The 25,895-nt window shown below is 37.7% G+C and overlaps 1 protein-coding gene across 1 annotated transcript in view; it reads left to right on the top strand.

Annotated features, from left to right (window-relative positions):
- GRXCR1 (glutaredoxin and cysteine rich domain containing 1) overlaps nucleotides 1-10,286 on the top strand; it is an 88,584-nt gene extending 78,298 nt beyond the window's left edge. Inside the window, exons 3-5 of the mRNA XM_063459924.1 lie at nucleotides 3,739-3,978; nucleotides 9,563-9,628; nucleotides 10,107-10,286. Coding sequence (XP_063315994.1) covers nucleotides 3,739-3,978; nucleotides 9,563-9,628; nucleotides 10,107-10,286 — 486 coding nt within the window. The remainder of the gene's footprint in view (nucleotides 1-3,738; nucleotides 3,979-9,562; nucleotides 9,629-10,106) is intronic.
- Nucleotides 10,287-25,895: the final 15,609 nt, after the last annotated feature.

The following is a 25,895-nucleotide window of genomic DNA, read 5'->3' on the forward strand; positions in this document are numbered from 1 at the left end:
ATTCTCCTCTTATTGTAAAGCGCTGCAGAATAAGCTTGTATAGATATATATAAAATCAAAAATACAAAAATATCTTGGTCTTTTTTGCAACTTATAAACATGGTTGGATATTTTGGGATCCAGTGAGTGTGTTCATTCTTTCATTGGTTGTTTTATGTGCCACTGACATTATGAACTGCAAGCTAGGTAGTTACAGAAGTGGCCTTAACTTTAGTCTCACACTAGGACCAGTAACCCAGGCTACCTCCTACCCCTACACAGGAACACCAAGGGTAAAATACACTGTATCACTAATGGTCTACATCAATATCTGTAGTCTGATTGTCTGGTGAAATCCTGCTAGGAAGTATATTTGTTTTATTGTTGGGTGATTCTACCCGAAATCAGGAATTTGGATGATCTGCCCAAATTTGGACAAATTGCAGTGCGTAGCTCTATCTAGTCTAAATCTAGTCTAGGTATCTCTATTACTACCAATACTAATACCTGGTCCCATCACATCTATGCATATTATCCCTGGGTACTGTTCTCACAACATGCCAAAATGCTTTTCCATCATGTCAAAGTTTGTATGTATTTATAACTTGGGCTACTGACTACAGGGGGCATCCATGGGATATCTGCCCAGAGGAAAGTGTTTCAATAATGCCCTGAGCATTGACAGTCCTGGTTGGCATCTTTTCAATAGTGCTTCGGCGGCTCTAAGCATGGGTGCAAACTTTTTATCAAATTATGTCACTTGAGGGGGCGGGGCCTGACCGCCATGCCGACAAGTCGCACATGGAGAGAGCTCCTGCCGAAAACCCGCTAAAAACGCAAAACTAACGACTTTCCACTCGAGAAAACGAGCTGGGACTCGGCTGAAATACTTCTCCACGCACGAGAGACAGCTTCTCAAGGCTCCTGGCTAATATACCGGAGGTCACACCCTGAAGCCTCTTTGGGCCTACTCGCGGGAGCAGCCGAGAGGATACGGCCGGTCTCCCGGCTGCCTACACTGCTGTGGCACCTAGAAGTAAACGGGACCCCTGTTTCCCCCCCCCTGCCGTGAGGGACATCACGGCACCCACACAAGCGAGACCATCCCGCTGGGAGGCACCGGACAGCGGGGACGAAGCTAAGATGGCCGCCCATCATAGGCCCGAGAAGCGGAGCACATACGCCCAACATGCCGCGAACCCTCTACTGGAACTCGATCGGCTCTGCGCGAGCCTCTGGGCAATGTTATGCGACCGCGGAATGGCCCACAGACTGGCAGTCAAGCTAGTGGCCACATGGATCCGTCCTAAAACCCGTCGCCTCCACTACAGGCACCCCCCGCAAGCACCCAGAAAGGCCGAAACGACACGCAAATGCCAGCGACCTCACAGGCGGGAAAAGTCACCTGGCTACCTGGGCAAACGCATGGATCCACACACACATGGGAGCTATGCCGCAAAACCTGGTCCCCACACAAGCCACTCACCTGATCCGGGAACCGGGAACTTCTATCATCCCCTTCACGCCACTGCTGCCAAGCGAGGAGCCGCAAAGCTGCACACTCTACGGAATGCAGAGGGAGTTGATTCCCGGCCCAGAGGAGCCCCTGAGACAAACGACGCAGGCAGGACACAAGTCACTGCAATGGGCATAGGCTAAAAAGACTACCCCTGTTACCTATGAACGAGCATGCCTCCATAGGGTCAGTCTACAGCCTTCTATCTATCCTGTCAGCCCCCAACCTGATGGACAATAAGGGACTTACACTTACCTTCTTGTTTTCATTAAACGGACTCATTAACAAGCATAATAGGTCAACCATACCTGGTTTTAAGGATAATCGATACTAATTCGTTGCCGAGCATGTTTAGTAATATGTCAGCATTAAGTGAACCACTTGTCAATTTTTGTAACGCAAACTAAGTTTAATGTTAGGCACACAGCCTGCTTAATTAATGCCTCAACGTGCTATCCAATAGGTGCCTCACTTGTATATACCTTGTAAAGATATGCAGATTGCAGATTGTACACTTAGGCAGCCAGACGGTTCTATTAACTAAAACATTATCATATGCTCAGTAATCCTAGTTACATGGTCCAAGCTTGTTTTATTCCTTTTACTTTAACCTGATATAACATTTAATATAATCTTAAACGTAACTAAACTTAACAATTCATAGGCTTGTATAGCTTAGTGAATCTATGTATATCTACTATTGTCATAACGCTAGAAATTTGCATGTTTGCTTCATTTAATATAATCTTAAACGTAACTAAACTTGACAATTCATAGGCTTGTATAGCTTAGTGAATCTATATATATCTACTATTGTCATAACGATGGATATTTGCATGTTTGCTTTAAAAAAAAAAGTGCTGTTTAATCTGCCACAATTTAATTTGTAAAAATGTTATGAAAAGCCTGCAGCTGCTATTGTGGCTCTGCTCGCCTATTGTTATTTCATGCACAATGAAAATAAAGAATTAAAAAAAAAAAAAAAATTATGTCACTTGAAAAGATACATATGCTAGCTCCACACCCCAAGAACCTTCAGTTCTGGTAAGTATGGTGCAATTTGTCCTGGTTCTTGGGGTAACCCTACAGCTTTTCAAGAATTGATGTTCTATATCAGTGATGGCTAACCTTAACACCATAAATTGTTTCTTGACTACATTCCACATAATGCTCAGCTAGCTTTTAGAATCTAAAAGCTAGCTAAGCATCATGGGAAATTTAGTCCAGAAACAATTTATGGTGTCAAGGTTAGCCATCACTGTTCTATATCAATCTACAGCATTTCTACCACAAGTAGAGGGGCATCCTAAGTACAAAATTATTGGTTTGTCCTAATTACCTGTAGTAACTATGCATCCTTCTTATTGTTCTACCACAAACAGGTTGTCATGCCGCCCGCCGAGTCCACTCCTGCCAGAGAGCGGTATGGGTCCCCGTGGGCGTGTCTCGTCATGGCAGCATTCACACATCTCAAGGAAAATGCCTCAGAATACTTACCCTGTCTCTAGTCACCTCTAGGCTGGGTCTGCCCCTGCGCAGGAGCAGACTGGGACCCGGTGGGTGCATTTTGCTGTGGCGCCATTCCCACGTGGTAATGAGAACGCCGCCAATCTCTTACCTCCTCCTGCGATGCCTGCTGTCCACTGACAGGCACTCCTCCCCTCACACAGTGGCCAGGTCTGTAATTATTAGAGACACCAGCCGCTGCAAGTAGTAACCTTTTAAGGTTCTTGCTTAACCCTACGAGTGCCTAACTTTGGAAACATGTGTGTGACTTCACACACACACGTTCACTGTCACATGATCCCCTGCAGCCAATCAAGGAGTACCTTAGGCTATTCAAACCCTTTTCCTTCATTTCTCTGTGCCCTGTTGTGGTTTCCATTCTGGTTACCCGAAAACGCGTTTCTGGTATTGTTTCTTGTGTAATTTGACCTTGGCTTTCTTATTGACTATTCCGATCTCTGTATCCCTTGAACTTTGGGTGGGCTCCTGACTATTCTTACTTCTGTATTCCTTGACCTTACATACCGTTTACATAATATCTGTATTCTTGACCTCAGCCTATCTTGTGCTTTTCTTTTTATATGTTAAATCTGTCTGTTCTAAGGCCCGGTAAAAAATCTTAGGGTTTTCTTTATTTTTACTTAAGTTCTGAGTGTTGGGCATATTAGTGTATCCTGACACAGGTGTGTCAAGCATAATTTTTTTTAACTTACTTTTTTGAAATTCATTTTTTTCAGTTATCAACAACCCTTGAATATGGAAGGATAGTTATCTACACCACAAGCCTACGTGTGGTGAGAACCACTTTTGAAAGGTGTGAAATGGTGAGAAAGATCTTCCAAAATCACAGAGTAAAATTTGAAGAAAAAAATATTGCCTTGAACGGTGATTATGGTAAAGAGGTCGATGAAAGGTGTCGTAGGGTGAACGAAACCCCATCATTACCGGTTGTATTCATTGATGGCCATTACCTTGGGGTGAGTGATTACAAATAGTGCATTGGACTGTTTTGTGTTGCAATTAGTATTGCTACAACTATTTTTATTTCATAACTTATATTTCATCTTCCTGAATAATTTAATACACAATACAGTTTTGCCACATTTAATTTTATTTGCATTCTCAGTACACAAATGTATTTTACCACAGTGTATACCGCACCTGTGTATCAAAAATGTAAAATTGAAAAGCAATTAAATATTTAAACTGCACTCTCAAAGTCTGAAAGGCTGTGCTTATAGTACTCCGAGGGTTATGCAAAACATGTAGTGACCACAGACAACCTTATGATTATCACTGGACAGTGGTATAATCCACAATGTTAAATCATAAGGGGAGTTTTTTTAATTTTACTTTGAGATATATAACTGTTAGGGTTGGCTAGAAGAACCTCAACAAGATGAGAGGCAGCAGCCTAACAAAGACAAAGACAGAGGTATAGGAAGAGGCGTGTCATCGGACCCTAGAATGGCTGGGCTAATGTAAAGGTAGAACTATGAAATAACAGGGCTAGATTAAGAGAAGGCTACAGACCAAGAGAGACAAAATACAAAAAAAATAAAATAAAAAACAATAAAATACAAAATATACAGTACCAGTCAGAGGCAGGTAACAAGAACACTGAAACTAAGGCGTGATACAGGCAAGAGCAGAGTAATGCGGGTAAACAAGCCAGGGACTAGTACACATGCCGGGTAGTCAGATAAGCCAGAAAACTGGAACACAAAGCAGTCTGGAAAGTAAATAGGCTGGGTCGAGTACATGAGGGCAGGAGAGCAGAAGTGTAGTGAAGACAAGCCAACTAAAAAATAACAGAGTCTCAATGGAAAATAGCACTAAGGACTCTAGAACCATGAAAGTGTGTAGGGAGTGCTTAACACTAAAATGAAGCACCAGTGATACCCACAGGTGCTCTGCAAAAGGAACAGTCAATGTGCTAAGCATCCCTCTGGAATCTTCCCATACAAGGAGGCTCCACAGTGGAACAGTGAGCAGAGCATAGAGGTAGAAAGTGGGAGACAGGTGTTCAAGTCCCACTAGAGCCAGTCAGAGAGCAGTAGGTTTCCTGACAATAACATACATGACATGAGTTTAAAAAAATAAATAAAAAATACTGGCCTTAGCCAAGTTGATGCCCCTTACCAGGAGCCTTCAGTCAGTATTAAGAGTTCTGGAAAAATAGTCAGGCAATATAAAAAAAAAGAGATGTAAGAAACCTAGAATCATTACTAAAATGAGTGAAACCTTGGCTCAAATAGCACCCATATCCAACCTCTATTTACTGTGTTAAAATAAAGTTGAATCCCTCTGGCAATAACATTGATAGAAAATAAAATTAAAACCATCCATGCTCATAAATATACATGGACATGGGTGTATGTTTCTTACCAATTAGTTCCCTTTGAATTAAACTATTTTTGAGTTTACTAAAATTCATTATATACAAATAACCCTCCACTTCTGCTGCTAAAATAGATATTCTATAAAACTCCAAACGCTCCAAAAATAAAGATATTCATGTCATGATAATAGTAAATAAATAAGCAAAAACTAAAATGAAATCTTTACTCCTGAGGGGCCCTATGAATATGTAGCTTGGATGGTATCATAGCCAGGGAATTTCTCCCAAACTAAAGCTCCATTCATTTCTGATGGCTGTAAATTGAAAATGGATTGAAGACAATGATTCACTGTGACTAACAGATCAGCCATGCAGGAAGTGTGTTGTCATTGCTTGATTTGAGGCTTCTATTGAATTTACACCATCAAATAAAACATTGAAAATCAACTCTATCTTGTGTTAACCTTTAAATCTGTAATCCTTTTTAACCCCTTAAGGACACATGACGTGTGTGACACGTCATGATTCCCTTTTATTCCAGAAGTTTGGTCCTTAAGGGGTTAAACATTGCAAATGAAAAGTGGAAATAGAAACATTAAGGAATATTTATTAAAATGATTTAAAAAGTGATGGCTTTGTACGTAGTTTTTCATAAGAATTTATAGAGGCATAAAACATTCTGCCATTTTTCTGGTGAAAAAAGTGGTAGGAATATTCAGATACCAATCACATTTGTGAAAATAAATAGCAAACAATTCCCCAATAATTGCCAAAAATTAGTCAGAAGAGTGTACCTTGAAAAATCTCCCCCACGGTTTTATTTCTTCTCTTTGCTTTCTATATGTGGACATCCAGGTGCCAAGGATAGAGTTTATAAAAATGGTACAAATTTTAGGAACCAATTTTTAGGAAAAAGAGAAGAAAATCTCTATATTTACAGGATTATACAGGATTATTCATTAAAGTGAGTATTCAAGGTGAATTTAACGTGAATTAAAAATGTAAGGAGAAAATAGCCAAGCTGGAAAAATTCTGTAAGTCAGCGACGCCTTCAGCTTCTCTGTCCTTAAATTTGAAATTCACTTAGAATTTACGTTAAATTCTCACTTTGCTTAATAACCCTTTAAATATTATTTTTCACGCATTACATATACATATTTGTTAAATATAAGGATTTGTAAACATTATATAAAAAATCCTGGTAATAAAAGTCCCCCCAAAAAAGAGTATTCCTTTAAATTTTGTCAGGGAAAGTTAATACAAATAACAATAACTACATGTAATCTACACAAAGGCCAGTATACTGAAATATACTTTAGTTTTTTTTGTTGATTTTTTGGAGTAAATATTTATAAAATTTTAATGATTTCCATGAACAAACTGCATACACTTGAGAAGTTCAAGGAGAATATTTGTGCAGAAATTCAAGCGCTAGTCTTAAACATTAACTAATGTTATAAACAATGAACAACAAAAATAAAAAGGGGTTGTGTATCATGCTAATATCCCCTACTCCCCCTACCCATTGTTAGTACATGGCAGTTAATAAATATAAAAAAAAGGGGCATCCTAATGCCACCCATGGGCAGTAGGTAGGGGCTCTAATAATAATACAGGCTGGACCTAGTGTCCAACCCTGAGACCTCACCCATAGACAGCAATTGGGGGCTTCTAATAAAATATACAAGGTGCTGGAAATATTATTGTACATCTCTCAACAAATTAGTACCAGTGTTCCACCAGGGTGACTAAGGGTCCCTGAACCCCTAGCCAACCCTATTAATCAAATTAACCCTGCCTACCCCCCGGACCCTAATAGTAGTGTGGGAGAGCAATACAACTAGTACCTGTAAAATAAAAAAGTACAACTAGTACCTGTAAAATAAAGAAAATAAAAAAAGTACAACTTGTACCTGTAAAATAAAAAATAATACAGTACTTACTATGAGAAATTGTCACAGCTTCCCGTTCTTCTGCCGGCGTAGCGGCGCACATAAACTAAGCAGCCACACCGACAGAGATATTGTTTACTTACCTTGGTCGCGGCAAACCGCTGTCCGACCTCCTTCCATTCCGGTCTCCAGTGAGTACGACGTTCCTAGAGACACCAGCCGATGCGGTTCCGGTTTTAATAGGATACTCTCCTTTGCCCACATTAAAGATGGCGCTAACATGTGTGCGACGTCACGTCATAGACGCGCGCACGTTTTGGGGTCAGAGGCCAGAGACAACCAATTACAGCCTCAAGAGGGTTATTTAAACACAAATTACCTTTTGGTCAGTGCCCTGTCGTGGTTTCCACTAGCTGGTTATCCGAGCGTGTGTTCCTTATCGTGTTTTTTCTGGTATTTGACTTTGGCTTTGTTTTGACTTCCCTGATTTCTGGTATTCTTGACTTCTGGCTTTCCTCAAAGTTGTGTCACATTCTGTGTCCCTGACCACGGCAAGTATTTTGACTATTCTTTGGTACATTAAGTCAGGCCAATCTAAGGTCCGGTTAAATGTTATCCTTAGTCCTAGGTGTGATACTATTTTGCATGCTGAATCAATTATAATCCTGACAGAAATAGTATTTTATCTAAATCTTTTTTTCAGCCCCCCAAAAAAGGCCAAATTAAAATGTATAATACAGCCACGTCAATATTGAAAATAAAAAACACTAGATACACAAATCTGAATGAAAAAAATAAAAAATCCGACGCAGCCTTTGAGGACGACGCAGAATTAGCTTCAAAGCAGGAAAAGTGTTCTTAACAGCTTTTCTCATTCTTTGAATTCTCACTAGAGCACTCAGACAGGCAACTATCACTTTCTTGAGATTTGCCCAGTCGCTAGTTTTTAATGTTTAGTTCATATACCTTAACCTAAGGCATTGCTGGTAGGAAAATACGACGGTTAAAAATCTCCCTTATAGTAGTATGGGTAATACTAATCTCCAATATACTATTTTTTAATGTGGTGATTGGCTAGTGAGTGATTGGTTAAGCCTCCCTGCACTGAGTTTTTTTTTTACCTTTTTGCTTGCTGGCTGCTAGTGCTGAAAACAATTTGTATTTTCGAAAGACAGTTACAATTGTGGACCCCCATCTTGCTGTCACAGTTAGGTCCCTATTTTTGCTCATCTGCCATGTCTCAAGTGGTGCAAGGAAGGGACTGGTGTCAGAGTCATGAAGGCCAAAGGTTCATTGATGCATATAGGGAGTGAAAGCTAGCCCTTTTGATCACACAGAAGAGTGACTGTAGAACAAAATGCTGAAAACTTAATGCTGGTCATGATAGAAAGGTGTCAGAACAAGGAGTGCATCACGGTTTGCTGCCTAGGGGGCTGCGTAGCCCCAGACCAGTCAGAGTACTGACCCCTGTCAACCACTGAAAGTTCCTTCAATGGGACTGTGAGCATCATAACTGCACCATGGAGCAATGGTAGAAGGTTTCCTGGTCTGATTAATCACATTTTCTTTTAGATCAGGTGGATGGCCGTGTGTGTGTGTGCGTTGTTTACCTGGGGAAGAGATGGCAGCCGGATTCACTATAGGAAGAAGCCAGGTCGGTGGAGACAGTTTTATGCTCTGGACAATGTTCTGCTGGAAAAATCCTGGTTCCTTGCATTCATGTGGATGTTACTTTGACACATACCACCTACCTAGAGATTGATGGAGACCACGTACACCCCTTTTATGGCAATGGTCTTCCCTGGTGGCAGTGACCTCTTTCAGCAGAATAATGCTCAGATGTTCACTGCAGGAATTGTTCAGGAATGGTTTGAGCAACATGACAAAGATTTCAAAGTGTTGCCTTTGCCTCCATATTCCCCAGATCTAAATCCGATTGAGCATGTGAGGAATGCTGGAACAAAAATTTTGATCAATGGAGACCCTACCGCGCAACTTGCCAGACTTAAAGGATCTGCTGCTAATGTCATTTTGCCAGATACCACAGGACACTTTCAGACATTTTGTGGAGTCCATGCCTCAACGCATCAGAACTGTTTTGGCAGCACGAGGGGAACCTACACACTATTAGGCAGGTGGTTTTAATGTTGTGGATGATCAGTATATACGGGACTGATTTTGCAGCTACAGCAAAATATTTACTTAAAACATACATACAGCAGGAAATAAAATTGTGTGTATTTTTATATTGCAAATAATTTGATCAGTATCAGATTAACATGTTTTATCATTTTCTGTTTTTTTTTTTTTTTTTTTGTTTTTTTAAAGGGTGCTGAAAAAATATTGTCGATGAATGAATCCGGAGAGTTACAGGACTTGTTATTAAAAATTGAGGTGAATTTATTTATTACCAAATATTTTGTTCTGAAAGCCTAATAATTCTCATATTCATTATTCTTGTAGAATGTTGTATTTTCTAATTGTATAGTAAACTTGTACTGGGAATTTAATATGACATGGCAGTATTATACAGGCATAATATTTTATCTATTCACTATACATATCTAGAAAATTATAGATAATATAAAACATTTTTCTATTTGAATTATTAGTAGTGAAGTGAAATTAGCAAACACAAGATTTATGGATCCCTACTTCAGGTTCAATAGGAATATGATAAGTAATTTTAAAATTTTAATTAAGTGACTTTGGGGATGGTATGTCCATTTAATGTCTTCTTTCAACAAAAAAAATCTTACTTTTTCCACACATTCCATTATTCCTTGACACTATCCTGTTTTTTAAAAAATATATATTTTTTAATTTAATTTAATTTTTTAAATTTTATTTATCCCATTTTTCTTTTTAACAGAGAGTTCAGCACCCACATGCTTGTGCCTCCTGCGGGGGGTTTGGCTTTCTTCCTTGTCTTGTGTGCCATGGAAGCAAAATGTCAGTGTTCCGGAACTGCTTCACAGACTCTTTTAAAGCTTTGAAATGTACCGCATGTAATGAGAATGGACTTCAGCGATGTAAAAGCTGCACTGGATAAGCCGAATGGAACCTTCTATGCTAAACCTCATTTTTGCAATCAACAATTTATTACGTGCTTTTTTAAAGTAATATTTACACCAATAAATTGAATTTCTAAATAAAGTATTTGTTTTTTTATACTGTATCTACCCATGCACAAATACACAAAGGTTGAGAAATAGTAGATATTGTTGTATTAATTTTTGTCTATAAATTGTTATTTTTATGTTTTAAATACATGGTATACAATATTCTTAATGAAAGTTTATTTAACCCCTTCCCGACCGCGGACGTACCAGGTACGTGGGGGACTGCCCGAGACCCCAGCTGTCCCCCTGCAGCAGCTCTGGCCACCGCGGCCCTCCAGGACCATGTGATCACCATGATCACATGGCTGCAATAGGAGTCTATGGAGCTGCCAGGGGGACTGTCTGAGCTGTCAGGAAGCCCCCCTAACACCTAAAAGGTAAAAATAAATAAATATATTATACATATATTATATATGTATAATATATTATAAAATAATTAAAGCATTTTATAATATATTATACATATATAATGCATATATATGATTTCATTATACATGTACTTTGAGATTTATACACATATATTTCAAAATACACTTATAATGTAATCATATATATGCATATGCATATATGTGTATGTGTGTGTGTGTGACACTGTCTGCATGTAAATGTGTGTGTGTGTGTAAGACTGCATGTATGTCTGCTCCTCTTTAATGTAGGGGAGGCAGTCTGGCACTTGCACTTCTGTTGGCTGCAGACCATAAGTAGCTGTCTTCCTAGCTCGGGATAATCAGAGCGCTGCCGCAGATTACCACAGGACACTGCAAGTCCCTGAGCTTGCGAGACAGTTACACATGGTCTTTACCCAGTGGAGGGGCAGACCAGATTCAGATCAGCATGCCCCTCTCCCACTTAGGTAACAACAGGAAAGGAGGAATGAATATTTGTTTTTAAATCATTATTAATTTAATCAATTTAAACAATTACTACACTCCTATACACACACACTATACATGGATGACAGGGGGAAAAGGGGAGGGGGCGCTGTGAAGGTTTTTCGCACAGGGAGTCTATAGGCCTAAGGCCGGCCCTGGTCCTGGGAGTGCTATCTCAATGCAATTTTTGTATATAGATATACACACACATTTTACATATTTAATTAACTATTAACTACATAATTAATTGATTTTTATTAATTACAATTTGAGGTACCTGTCTGACAACCCAGGCAGACAGTCCATTGAATTTAATTGGCAAGCACTATATTTAACCCCGTAACTTTACAAAACACCATAAAACCTGTACATGGGGGTATTGTTATACTCAGGAACACAAATATGAGTGTTTAAAACAGTAAAATCTATCACGACCATGAAAATCCCCAGTAAAAGTGCAGTTTTTGTGTAAAAAAAATGAAAAAAACTAATATGAACGATAATTTTGGCAAGTGTTTGTTGCTAAGTGGCTACTACAAAAGACTGGGCATTCTGTGTACTCTGGGTTCTCTACTTTTTCAAATGATATGTCATGGTGGGGTTAATTTTCATTTCTGGGCTGCCATACCGTCTCAAAGGCAACATAGCCAATCTGACAAATAACAATTTACAAAAACAGAAATGAGCAAATCTTATGTTTGACCCTGTAACTTTCCAAATCACCATAAAACCTGTACTTGAGTGGTACTGTTGTACTTGTGAGACAATACTCTACACAAATATGTGTTTTAGAGCAGTGAAGTGTATTATACTGATAATATCATCGGTGAAATGGCAGTTTATGTGTGAAAAATGCAAAAAACAAATAAAATGCTAACTTTGGCAAGCGTTTGTGGCTAAGTGGCTACTACAAAAGACTGGATATACCACATTTTGAATACCATGGGTTGTCTACTTTTACAAATTGTATGCCATGAGGGGGTTAATTTTCATTACTGGGCTGCTAAAAGGTCTCAAAGGCAACATAGTCCCAGCAAACCAATCTGTCAAGTTTCAATGTGTAAACATGGAAAAGGGGAAAACCCTACATTTGACCCCTGTTAGTTTGCAAAAACCCATAAAACCTGTACATTGGGGTTTCTGTGAATTCAGGAAATGTTGCTGAACACATATTGAGGTGTTCTTTGTCAGTAACACATAACAGAAACTGAGAATACATGCCTAAAGAAAAATAACACAAAATATTACTACCCAAAGGTTTGACAAAGACTGGAGGTAAAATTAGTGCATAGAAAGTGTAAAACTACCACCATTTGAAATACCCTAGGGTGTCTACTTTTCAAAAATATATGGTTTGATGGGGGTAAATTACATTGGTCGGCTTCAAAAATGTCCCATATAGGACATGGGTGCATGATGACCAGCTGTGAAAATTCCAAGCTGGAAAACTGGAATGTGCACCCTCCAAATAAGGTCTTTTATACCCCGGAGAACCCAACACACCTATACATTGGTGGTATCACTGTACTCAGGAGATGTTGCTGAACACATATTGGGGTGTTTTTTTGGCAGTAACCCTTAAAGTTGCTTAACTTAAACTTAAATTGCTTAAATTGCTATGTGTGTAAAAAAAAATCACCAATTATCATTTTGTTTTTAAATTTGGCATCGATTGGTGGTAAAATGGTTGCATGAAAAGATACCCCACGTTTAATACTTTAGGTTGTCTTCTTTAAAAAAAATATATACATGTGAAGGGTTATTCAGGGATTCCTGACAGATATCAGTGTTACAATGTCACTTGCGTTAAGTTTGAAAAAAAATGCTTGGAAATAGCAAAGTGCTCATAGGCATAGCACTATAACTTTCCAAAAAAGCTAAGAACATGTTAACAGTGGGTATTTCTAAACTCAGGACAAAATGAAGAAACTATTTTGCATGGGTGTTTTTTGGTGGTTGTAGATGTGTAACAGATTTTGAGGGTCAAAGTTAGAAAAAGTGTTTTTAAAAAATTTTCATCATATTTTATAATTTTTTTTATAGTAAGTTATATGATATGATGAAAATAATGGTATCTTTAGAAAGACCATTTAATGACGAGAAAACGGTATATAATAAGTGTGGGTACAGTAAATGAGTAAGAGGAAAACTACAGCTAAACACAAATACCGCAGAAATGTAAAAATAGCACTGGTCCTTACCGGTAAGAAAATTGAAAAACGGTCTGGTCACTAAGGGTTCATTGAAAATTCATAGATACACAATTAAAATTAATTACCTTAAACATGACTCTGTGATCTGCTATAGTCTATGTACATCAAATAGCATTTTTTTTGTTTATATCTTGCTATGATTGTTTTTAAATTTATTAAGGAGATTTTTTTTTTTTTTACCTGAGTACCATTGTCTAGCTTTAAAACATAACTTTCAGGTGAAAAATTCAAAGTGAACTCAAACTGGATTTTAACTTTAAGGCCAGTGTAGCCAAACAAATAACATAACTGACGTAAAGATGTTTTTTCAGTTTGGCTATATTACCATAAAGTTGAAATTCACTTTGAATTCTCACTTTACTGAATAACCTTGCTATAATGTTGATATGTTTAATCCACTGTAATTTTCTTAGTATTTCTCTTAGTATCCTCTTATTAGTGATTCCATCAATATTGCACATAATTTTATAAGATTGTCATAAGATTGACATTACTTTTGTGTGATGGGACCAGTCTGATATGCTTCAGAGATGTTCTCTCTGTAATGGCACAAGATGAGCTAAAACCAGCTTGAGTTCAAAACGGGGACCCACCGAAGGGCAGGCTATTTCATTGTTGTCTGTCCTCAGTGCACTCTTGCGACTTGTTTTTTGCTCTCCACAATTTTAAAGGGTAATCCAGATGTGGACCCCTGGCTCACGGTGTCTATAGAGATATCTGCAATGCCTCACTGATGATGCCTAACAAGGTTGAAACAATCGTCTGGGGTTGCTGCATCTCTTGTGCAGAGGGAACTTGCTGGCATTTCAGATCTGGACTGCCCGTATGGGTGGGACCAGTCTGAGATGCTTCAGAGATGTTCTCTCTGTAATGGCACAAGCTGAGCTAAAACCAGCTTGAGTTCTGAGCGGGGACCCACCGAAGGGCAGGCTATTTCAGCTGTTGTCCGTCCTTAGTGCACTCTTGCGACTTGTTTTTTGCTCTCCCCAATACATACATATATCCACCACTGACCAGAAGTTTGAGAACACTTCCATCTCTCTAGTTTTATTGACATTTGACAGTTCAAGTCCGGTGAATAATCTGAAATGTTATAAATTTAAGCAGTAAACTGCCAGAGGTTAAAGAAAAAAAAGTTTAGTTGATTAAAACCTGAATATAATTTATATTTTATTTATAAAAAAAAAAAAGTTTAGTTGATTAAAAACTGAATATAATTTATATTTCAGAGTTATAAACAAAGGCATTTTCATGGAACAAGTAACAGGTTAATAACTTACAGATGTTTGTGAGCAATCAAAGTAAATTGGTCCTTGATAGTCGCTTAAACAATTCCTCCCGGTGTCCAAAACATTATTGATTACTTACAAACCCTCTGCCTGTATAAAAATAGTTAGAAGAGACTGTGTTACTGCACCCTCTTAAGCAATATGTTAACAGTACATATACAAAATTAAGATTAATATGATAAAAAGTATACATTCTCAAATAAATGAAAAAGTCGATTATATATTTACATTTTCTCTATCATGTTATCTTTTGTTCTATTTCAAAATACTTACTGGCTGATTTCTAAATAATTCAGGTCTTTGCAAGCTAAGCATTTTAAAAGTATTTTAGGTATAAATAATTCAAATAATTTTCCACTGAATGCTTTTGTGGTTTCATTATGTGAACTAATCAGACTGCATATGTTGTAATTAGCATTTGTAGAAGGAAATGTGTGATAGCCGGTAACAGGGGCCTCTCTAGGTTCCAAAATCAGCTGGGGCTTGAGCTTAAAGCTCAATGACCAGCACACTAACAGAGAGATGGGGATATGCTTAACCACATGTCATATTCAGTCCACAGTGCTCATAAACAGTGTATTTCTGATGCTCTCCTGGATCTCAATAAAGATATCACCTTAAATAAGCACCGGCTAAACAGCTAGATTGGTACAGCTAGATATGTAATGCGATCAACTTACCTAACTAATAGAAGGATGTGCAATAAAATTTGGTTCCCCAACACCCCCTGCCGACAGTCACCTATGTAGCCTAGCCGAGCACTATACTACAGATCTTTCTTTTTAAGAGGTGGAGGCTTTGGGAAGGGCCTGTCTTATGTAAAACAAAAAACAAATTAAAAAAACACCAATATTCTATTCCATCAATTGTAGGGATATGTAGCTAAAGAGCTCCACATCCAGAGGTTCAGCCCCCAAAGCCTCCCCTTAGCCATGCCTATGGTCAGTAAGACGCTGCAGTGGTTTGTTTACTTAACTCCGAATTATATCTACTTGAAATCTGAATAGCTAAATTTAGGCAAATTTAGCTAGTCTATAAATATGATCCACGTCTTTTAAAGTCATGACTTGGCTATTTTTGAATATCATTGTTTTATTCATATTTAGTGTATTTTATATGGCAAGCCTGCTTAGAATAACATTTAAAAAATATAAGCAATTTACAGCTAATTGCGTGTATATAATATTTAAAATTTAAAACATTTCAGACATTTATTATAATTATTATTATTTAATGATGGCTCTGCATTGAGTATTGGTAACCACACACACTATGCCTGTATATGTAGACAATTTTTTAATGTAGTGAAACAGATTTTGCAAACTACTCTTTCCTTTATCAAGTCAAGTACAAGGGCATTTAAGCAGACAAACAGATATCGCAACCTAATATTTTATATATGATGAGTGTTGAAAAATCATGACATTCAGCAGTTATTTTCAACTTCTAACATGGCACATAAAGGTAAAAAAACACCTTGATGGGGATGATGATATTTCTGCCCAAATATAAAAATAGTTTACAAAGAAAATTATTTCAACAAAATTATGAATACATACAAGCAATGTTTCCCTTCAATAGTTTGAGAAATTAGAATTCACCAGGTGGCACTGGTGTGCTTTAAATGCATCACTTGTCTGTGTCAGACATCAGTATGCTATGCTATTTTATTTATTCATTATTTTCCTTGTTAGTGTGTTTGTGTGTGTGTGTGTGTGTGTGTGTGTGTGCGTGTGTATATTCATACTACCTATATACTACATATAATATATATATATATATATATATTACCATGTTTTCGTTTTAAATTAAATACGTTTTATTAAGAATTCTAAAGATGATATAACTTCAAAGGTGCCAATTTTTTGCATTTTAAAGGTGAGAATTCAGACTACTTAAGGTAAGGATGAGGCAGATCACAAGTAGTGTTTGAAAAACATGAAATAGAAATAAAACTGTGAGAAAATATTAAGTAAAAGTGTTCAGGGAATAGAAATCAAATGCTGTATACTCATTTCAAAAACTTTGTTTTCTAATGACATGTACTTTAACCCCTTCAGGACGGAGTCAATAGTACACGTTCTGATCAAAACAAAATGTAAATAAAAACTGGAATTTGCTCTATATGTCTGCTCAACCGTATTTCATTTTAAGTGCACTCGCACTTATTATACACTGCGTGCAGAATTATTAGGCAAATGAGTATTTTGACCACATCATCCTCTTTATGCATGTTGTCTTACTCCAAGCTGTATAGGCTCGAAAGCCTACTACCAATTAAGCATATTAGGTGATGTGCATCTCTGTAATGAGAAGGGGTGTGGTCTAATGACATCAACACCCTATATCAGGTGTGCATAATTATTAGGCAACCTCCTTTCCTTTGGCAAAATGGGTCAAAAGAAGGACTTGACAGGCTCAGAAAAGTTAAAAATAGTGAGATATCTTGCAGAGGGATGCAGCACTCTTAAAATTGCAAAGCTTCTGAAGCGTGATCATCGAACAATCAAGCGTTTCATTCAAAATAGTCAACAGGGTCGCAAGAAGCGTGTGGAGAAACCAAGGCGCAAAATAACTGCCCATGAACTGAGAAAAGTCAAGCGTGCAGCTGCCAAGATGCCACTTGCCACCAGTTTGGCCATATTTCAGAGCTGCAACATCACTGGAGTGCCCGAAAGCACAAGGTGTGCAATACTCAGAGACATGGCCAAGGTAAGAAAGGCTGAAAGACGACCACCACTGAACAAGACACACAAGCTGAAACGTCAAGACTGGGCCAAGAAATATCTCAAGACTGATTTTTCTAAGGTTTTATGGACTGATGAAATGAGAGTGAGTCTTGATGGGCCAGATGGATGGATTGGTAAAGGGCAGAGAGCTCCAGTCCGACTCAGACGCCAGCAAGGTGGAGGTGGAGTACTGGTTTGGGCTGGTATCATCAAAGATGAGCTTGTGGGGCCTTTTCGGGTTGAGGATGGAGTCAAGCTCAACTCCCAGTTTCTGGAAGACACCTTCTTCAAGCAGTGGTACAGGAAGAAGTCTGCATCCTTCAAGAAAAACATGATTTTCATGCAGGACAATGCTCCATCACACGCGTCCAAGTACTCCACAGCGTGGCTGGCAAGAAAGGGTATAAAAGAAGAAAATCTAATGACATGGCCTCCTTGTTCACCTGATCTGAACCCCATTGAGAACCTGTGGTCCATCATCAAATGTGAGATTTACAAGGAGGGAAAACAGTACACCTCTCTGAACAGTGTCTGGGAGGCTGTGGTTGCTGCTGCACGCAATGTTGATGGTGAACAGATCAAATCACTGACAGAATCCATGGATGGCAGGCTTTTGAGTGTCCTTGCAAAGAAAGGTGGCTATATTGGTCACTGATTTGTTTTTGTTATGTTTTTGAATGTCATAAATGTATATTTGTGAATGTTGAGATGTTATATTGGTTTCACTGGTAAAAATAAATAATTGAAATGGGTATATATTTGTTTTTTGTTAAGTTGCCTAATAATTATGCACAGTAATAGTCACCTGCACACACAGATATCCCCCTAAAATAGCTATAACTAAAAACAAACTAAAAACTACTTCCAAAAATATTCAGCTTTGATATTAATGAGTTTTTTGGGTTCATTGAGAACATGGTTGTTGTTCAATAATAAAATTAATCCTCAAAAATACAACTTGCCTAATAATTCTGCACTCCCTGTATATCATTTTGTTCAGAAGAAACAGGGTTTTAATTTCTCATGAACTATTCATATATGAAACATAATTTATTATGAATAAAATAAAAAAAACTGAGAGAAATTAAAAATGTATTTATTTATTTTTAAGTGTATTTCAGCCTGACATTTTACTGTAAATGTCATAATACTGTTAGCTGTTACGGCAATAAAATACACATATTTGTATTCAGCAAAGTCTCACGAGTACAACAGTACCCCCCATTAACAGATTTTATAGTGTTTTGGAAAGTTACAGAGTCAAATATAGCACATTCCATTTTTTTAACATAGCTGGTACCTTTGAGACCGTATGGTAGCCCAGGAATGAGAATCAATTTGCAAAAGTACACAACCCAAGGTATTGCAAGTGGGGTATGTCCAGTCTTTTTTAGAAGCCACAAACACTGGCCAAAGTTAGCGTTCATTTTTGTTTTTGTGTGAAAAAAGCAAAAAACTAATATTTGGCCAGTGTATGTGACTCAGTGACTACTAAAAATGGCTGAACATACCCCATTTGCAATACCTTGGGTTGTCTACTTTTGCAAATGGTATGCCATTATGGGGGTAATTCTCATTCCTGGGCTACCATACGGTCCCAAAGGCAACATTACTAAACTGGCAAATTTCAATGTGAAAAAAATGAAATGCAAGCCTTATATTTGACTCTTTAACTTTCCAAAACACCAGAAAACCTGTACATGGGGTATACTGTTATACTTGGGAGACTTCACTTGAACACAAACATAAGTGTTTCAAAGCAGGAAAACATATTACAACAATAATATCGTCAGTAAAAGTGCCATTTGTGTGTGAAAAATGCAAAAAACTTCCCTTTTACTGAATAAAATCATCATTGTAATACAATTTATCATTTCGAAACACTAATATTTGTGTTCAGCGCAGTCTCCAGATTAAAACAGTACCTTCATGTACAGGTTTTATGGTGTCTTGGAAAGTTACAGGGTTAAATATAGTTCTTGCAAATTAAATTCTCTGCACTTTCTGCATGGGTTGTCAGGCACGCCAATCAAATTTAAATTAATTAAATCACATAATTATGTTAAAATATTACTTAAATATACATGTAGAAATTTAATATTGTGATAGAATTTATCTTGATTCAAAGGCTCAAGCTTATAGGTGTCATATAATGATATCCTATATTAAAATTGGCTAACTTGGACTCAGGCAATGCTTGATGCTTAAAACAACACTTGAGATATGTCTAGTTCCGGGAGCAGATAGCCCCCACCTGAGCTGTCTCTTCTCAAATCATTCTGTTCTTTCTCTTTCTTAGAACTCATTTGTTATATGTACATGACATCCATCCCTATGTCTTATCTGTACTCCTTTTACCCTTTCACTCCCTTCCTACTACTTTCCTATGAGTATTTGCACGTAAGCACTTACTTTTTAATGTATAAAAACCCAGCTGACAAATAAACGACAGAGGCTTATTTTGAATACCAACAGGTGTCTGGTGTCTAATTCACGCTCCTACAAGTGCACTTATAATAATTATTTGGGCTTCCTCTGAATATAACAAAGATCAATATTTGGATCTATATCAATTTATATACATATATGTGTATATGTGTATTTAAATTCTACATGTATACTTATATATATTTATCTATCTATCTATCTATCTATATATATAGATAGATATATATAGAATGCCATTCTAAGTGTATTTTGTTACCAACATATATATATATTAATAACAAAATACAGTTAGAATGAAATTACATATGTATATATAATTTATTTTAATTTTTAAAAAAAAATATTTTATTTATGTATTTTATTATTTTATTTATTATTGTAATTATACGTACATATAAATATAAAATATATATGTATTATATATAATATATATATATATATATATATATGTACAATATATATATATATATATATATATATTTTTTTTAATCTAAATATATTTTAATACTGATATATGTACTTTGACGTTACATATATATAAGATGTATATATTATATATATAAATACACATTTATTTTTGTTTTAAACATGTTTAATATTTTTATTTTACACTACCCACCAGAAGGGGGACTGTCTGACAGCCCAGGCAGTCTCCCTGCTGGCAGATCCACAGCCAGCTATAGGGGGCCATGTGATTACTCTTTGAGAGCAATCACATGGCCCCCAGGGGCCTGATTTGCCATGGGAGGGCTGCCTGGGCTGTCAGGCAGTCCTCCCGAAGAGGGTCGTGGTGGAGGTAAGTACCGCGGACTTCCAGGAATAGAAAGCCATTACGGCGTTCTATGCCACCGCAACGGCTTTAAAGCCCATTATAATATGGACGGCACAGAACGCTGTAACGGCACTAAGGAGTTAATAGCATGATATATATTCCAGTAATATACAAAAAATAAATACAAAAATACAAAGGGATAAAGGTCAAACAGAAGTTCAAATTAAGTTCTTTAATTGGGAGTCTTGCAGCTCAATTGTGGCTCATATTCAAAGTTTTTGCCAAAAGATCAATAATCTATTAGAAGATTGTTACCAACAAAAGCATATACTTGCAAGCCATAAAATTATACCAATAGATTAGGCAACATTTGGCACTAGAGATTTTGTGGACTAACCCGATGCTTTGCCAGCATTATGACTGTGAATGCAGTCCATAACATCTAGAGTACCAAAGGTTGCCTAGACACTCATAATTCCAATCTGATGAGTGTTTCAACACTTCTTATAGAGTATAACGAGAGATTTTAACCACTACTTACAATAATAACTAGTTACTATTGTGCACACTCATGGAATTAAACAAATCAGCAACTGAATAATAATAGATGTAATTATTACCCAATTGACAATACTCATTTAAACAACCTCAGAAGGATGAAGGGCTGAGTTGACACCGCCAGGATTTGAACCTATAACATTGCATTTTCTTTGAACAGGCTTTGTAGTCAGGGAATTTACCAACTGAGCTACCTCACCGACTTAACCCCTGTAACATGTCATGATTCCCTTTTATTGGTCCTTAAGTGGTTAAAGAAATAAGTTAACAAATACAAACGTGATATTAATCATTTAGGAAAAGTATAACGCAAAATATGTTGTATTGGTTTAAAATTGTTACAAACATACATTTATTTAATATATAACTGCAATCAAGCACTAAAGAAAGTCTTTGAATTACATGGCTTTACATATCAGGACATAATAATAATAATAATGTTCCTTAGCAGGTTTTAAACTTTCGTAAATACAACCTCAAATGAAAAACACCACATGACATATTGCACCGTGTCATAATTTATTTAACAAAAAAAAGACAAAATGGAGAAGCTTGTGTGAAAAACTAATTACACCTTATGATTCTATAGCGTGTAGAACCACCTTTAGCAGCAATAACTTGAAGATATCATGTTCTGTATAACTTTATCAGTCGCTCACATCGTTGTGGAGGAATTTTAACCCACTCTTCTTTACAAAGTTGTTTCAGTTCATTGATGTTTGTCGGCATTTGTTTATGCAAAGGTCTCTTACGGTTCTGCCACAGCATTTCAGTCGGGTTGAGGTGTGGACTTTGCCTGGGCCATTGCAACACCTTGATTCTTTTCTTTTTCAGCCATTCTGTTGTACAGTTGCTGGTGTGCTTGGGATCATTGTCATGTTGCATGATCCAATTTCGACCAAACTTTAACTGTAAGACAGCATGCTAATATTAATAAAAGTTCATACCAGGTAATACAGTTTACATGGAAGATCAAGCACCATAGCATTGTAATTTAGACACACTGTATTTAATTATTATTTATAGGTAAATGTACTTGTATGTATTTAGTTTATTTGTGCACTTTGTAGGTTTTTTCCAGTTTGGTTTTTAATTGGGCTAGCCAAGACTGCGATGCTTGGCTTATATTTATAACATCCCTGTAAAGAACTGTGTCCCAAAAGATCATAATGACTGCCAGAAACTATCTTTCCCCTCCTGGCTCCACTCAGTTGCATGCCTCCCAACTAGCAAACTCTTTCCCTTGCCTGTTTGCCCACTTCAGAGCTACTGATATTTCCCCTACTCTCAGCACCCTTAACCCGGACATATTATCTCTGTGTTTTCAATCCTTTCCCAAAGGTCTATGAAGGCACTTTTTGGAGGGAAGTTACTACCCCTCTCAGTGACCAATCGCTCCCTTTGAGTAGTAGGGAGCTCCCCTATCCCGAGTAGCAGGAACTCCTAGTAAAAGACCGATATGCGATGTGACAAATGCTTCTTCCCAAGTATGTTTGCCACGGACGCCTGGAGGAGTGTGGAAGCTGGCCTCCTGCCCACCGACCAATGGTCCAGGTCTGTACACCGTTTGGGAGTTACCCTGCCCAGCCTCCATTAGTAGCTTTCCCTGGAGGCTCCTTGTTCAAAACTTTCCCTTCATGCGAATGGAACTGAATGCTGGCTCTCTGGCAGCTGTTTGCATGAACCAAACCCACGAATAGTCCTCAGCGGTACTTAGCCGCGAATGTTATGGAACGGTTTTCGGCATGAGGTGACCATGTGGTTCCTGGACAACTTGGTTCAAGGTTTTGAACCACTGAAATCTGCCATGTGTGTGGCTCAGGTTAGGGCTATTTAGGGATGTAATAATTGTGGCGTTATTTTATGTTTTTATAATGTTTTGGGGTGCTTTTATGTTTTTATATTTTTGTGTTTGGCTCTCTGTTCCTGGGAGATAATAAGCTTTCCGGTCTTTAACGCAATTATCTCCCAGGCCCAGAAGTGCTGAGGTTTTCCCCGGTTCCAGCTAGGAAGCGGTCCTTGGCCCCCCCAGTATCCAGGAGATAATTAGTTTAAACGAGAGCTGACTCAATTATCTCCCAGACACCGAGGTGCCTGGGTGGGCTTACTGCATGTTGAATAGAAACCCAATGCAGGGTGCCTGTGTATATAATCCTATGCTGTCCCCAATAAAGACACACTACTTTTCACCCTTTATCAAATCTAGGCTGATGTTTGGTTTGGGAGCAATAAACACTTTCACTCTGCGGGAATAGGGAGTACTTCTCAAAGGATATACTCAATATTGTAGATCCATTACAATCCCCTTATATTCCTTCTAAGTGTAATTATAAAGATATTTCAAATTAATAAAAGGGAGAGTAATTTTGACCACTGTGAGCTGTCTCTGCAGTTTAATTTATTTATCCTCTTTATCCTTCCCTTATACATACATTATCTTATACTGACTGCCCCTATGTAAAGTGTATAGTGAAGACTGATACAAACATCGCTGAAGGGGAGGCACTCTCCTCTGTATTGTAAACCTGAACTTACATTGGTTGTTAGTGGTAAACCCCACTCCCCTGATGATTGTCACACAGGGGGAATAATAAGGGACACCCACTAGAGGATATTGGCCAATCATGGGATTGTGGGTGTTCCAATGGAGCAGGGTCTTCACAATGCCAATATGATAGGATGAGTCCCAGGTGAGATGGCAATAGCGTCATTGGAGGAGTCCATATTCTCACCACAACGTGCCCTCATGATTGGGCTGTCAATGCCAATCTCTCATGTGGGGTTACCTATTTAAATGAGAGTGCTCACAATAGTTCCCTGATGAAGGTGCATGTAAATTGCACCGAAACGCGTGTTGGGCGTTTATCTCACATCTTTTTTATCACTGTACATGTTTTTGCACAAGATGCACTTTACATTTTAATCTTTTTTCATACTTTATCTTTACTGTCTATTAAGTTTTAAAAAGAGAGAGGGACTTGTTATATGCTTTTTCTGTCTCTGCCTCTATGCTCTTATATTTTTTCTGCTTTTTTTCTTTTGGGAAATTGCTGTTATTGTATTTGATTTTATATTGCTCTATTATTTGGGTACCTGAAGAAGTCTCACTTAGGGAACAAATGCGTAGGGCCACACACTTTTATCTATTAGTTGTTTTTAATCACCTTTATTATGTATAATGGTTTATACAAATAAATATCTACAGCAAGGGAAAAAAAGCATTTAATCCCCTTCTGATTTTGAACGTTTGTCCACTGACAAAGAAATGATCAGTCTATAATTTTAATGGTAGGTGTATTTTAACAGTGAGAGACAAAATAACAAAAAAAAATCTAAAAAAACGCATGTCAAAAAAGTTATAAAATTGATTTGCATGTCAATGAGTAAAATAAGTATTTGACCCCTTCGACTTAGTACTTGGTGGCAAAACCCTTGTTGGAAATCACAGAGGTCAGATGTTTCTTGTAGTTGGCCACCAGGTTTGCACACATCTCAGGAGGGATTTTGTCCCACTTCTCTTTGCAGATCCTCTCCACGTCATTAAGGTTTTGAGGCTGACGTTTGACAACTTGAACCTTCAGCTCCCTCCACAGATTTTCTATGGGATTAAGGTCTGGAGACTGGCTAGGCCACTGCAGGACCTTAATGTGCTTCTTCTTGAGCCACTTCTTTGTTGCTTCGGCTGTATGTTTTGGGTCATTGTCTTGCTGGAATACCCATCCACGACCCACTTTCAATGCGATATTACCATCTACCTTCTAGTTAGTGCATTTTTGAGTTGGTCATATTGAAATACCTTTGTAAGTAGCTGTTAGCTATATGCAGCAGAAAATGTACACTTACACAGCACAAAATGGATTGCATACTCAGAAAAAAATAGGATATTCTTTATCCAGTTTCCAAAAAAAACTTGTTTAAGAACTGTATATTGATAGGATCAATGACAAAATGCCTGGCAAGAGTCAATCAAGTTTTTTTTCTATTGCTCCTGACAGTAGCAATAATATAGACAGCATAAAACTAAACGTAGTCTCACACTACAATCAATGACTCAGGATATAACTCCTTATAATACAGGAACAGCCAAGAACGACACAAAGGGTCACTGCTGGACTGTCTCCATTAGTAGCTGAAGTCAAAGTGTCTTGAAGAATCCTACTTGGAATTACAGTTGTTTTATTGCTCCAACCTTTTCCCCCTCTGTTGGTCTCTTTACTTCATCTATGAATAAAATCAACAGTTAGTGGCTGTCCCCTAACCATCAGTCATCTTTTTTTTTTTTTTTAGGAGATCCAATCCACATGATTTGTGCAGATCTCTTGTACATCATGGGAAATTAAGCCCCCATCAAAAAGCCCTCCAAATCAAAAGCTGAACTGGTCTTGTTTTGAACATTTTTGGGCTTGTGTGAGTTGGTTCCCCTGAGATTCTGGCATGTGGCAGCTCAGAAATGGGAATTTCATCCGATCACCAGTTCGGTCCTATTGCAGTTTGGTCCAAAATGAATCTTCAAGTCTTCTAATTACTATCTGAAAACCTATGACAATGTTAAATGAAACAACAAATATAAGAGAAAAAAATGAACTTGTTTCTTATCTTGAGATGTCGTAGCACCAGGAGAATAAATGCTTTTACTGCAGGCTGACAAATGTAAGCAT

Source organism: Pelobates fuscus, chromosome 6 (assembly GCF_036172605.1).
Source record: "Pelobates fuscus isolate aPelFus1 chromosome 6, aPelFus1.pri, whole genome shotgun sequence".
In the NCBI taxonomy this organism is placed as follows: Eukaryota; Metazoa; Chordata; class Amphibia; order Anura; family Pelobatidae; genus Pelobates; species Pelobates fuscus.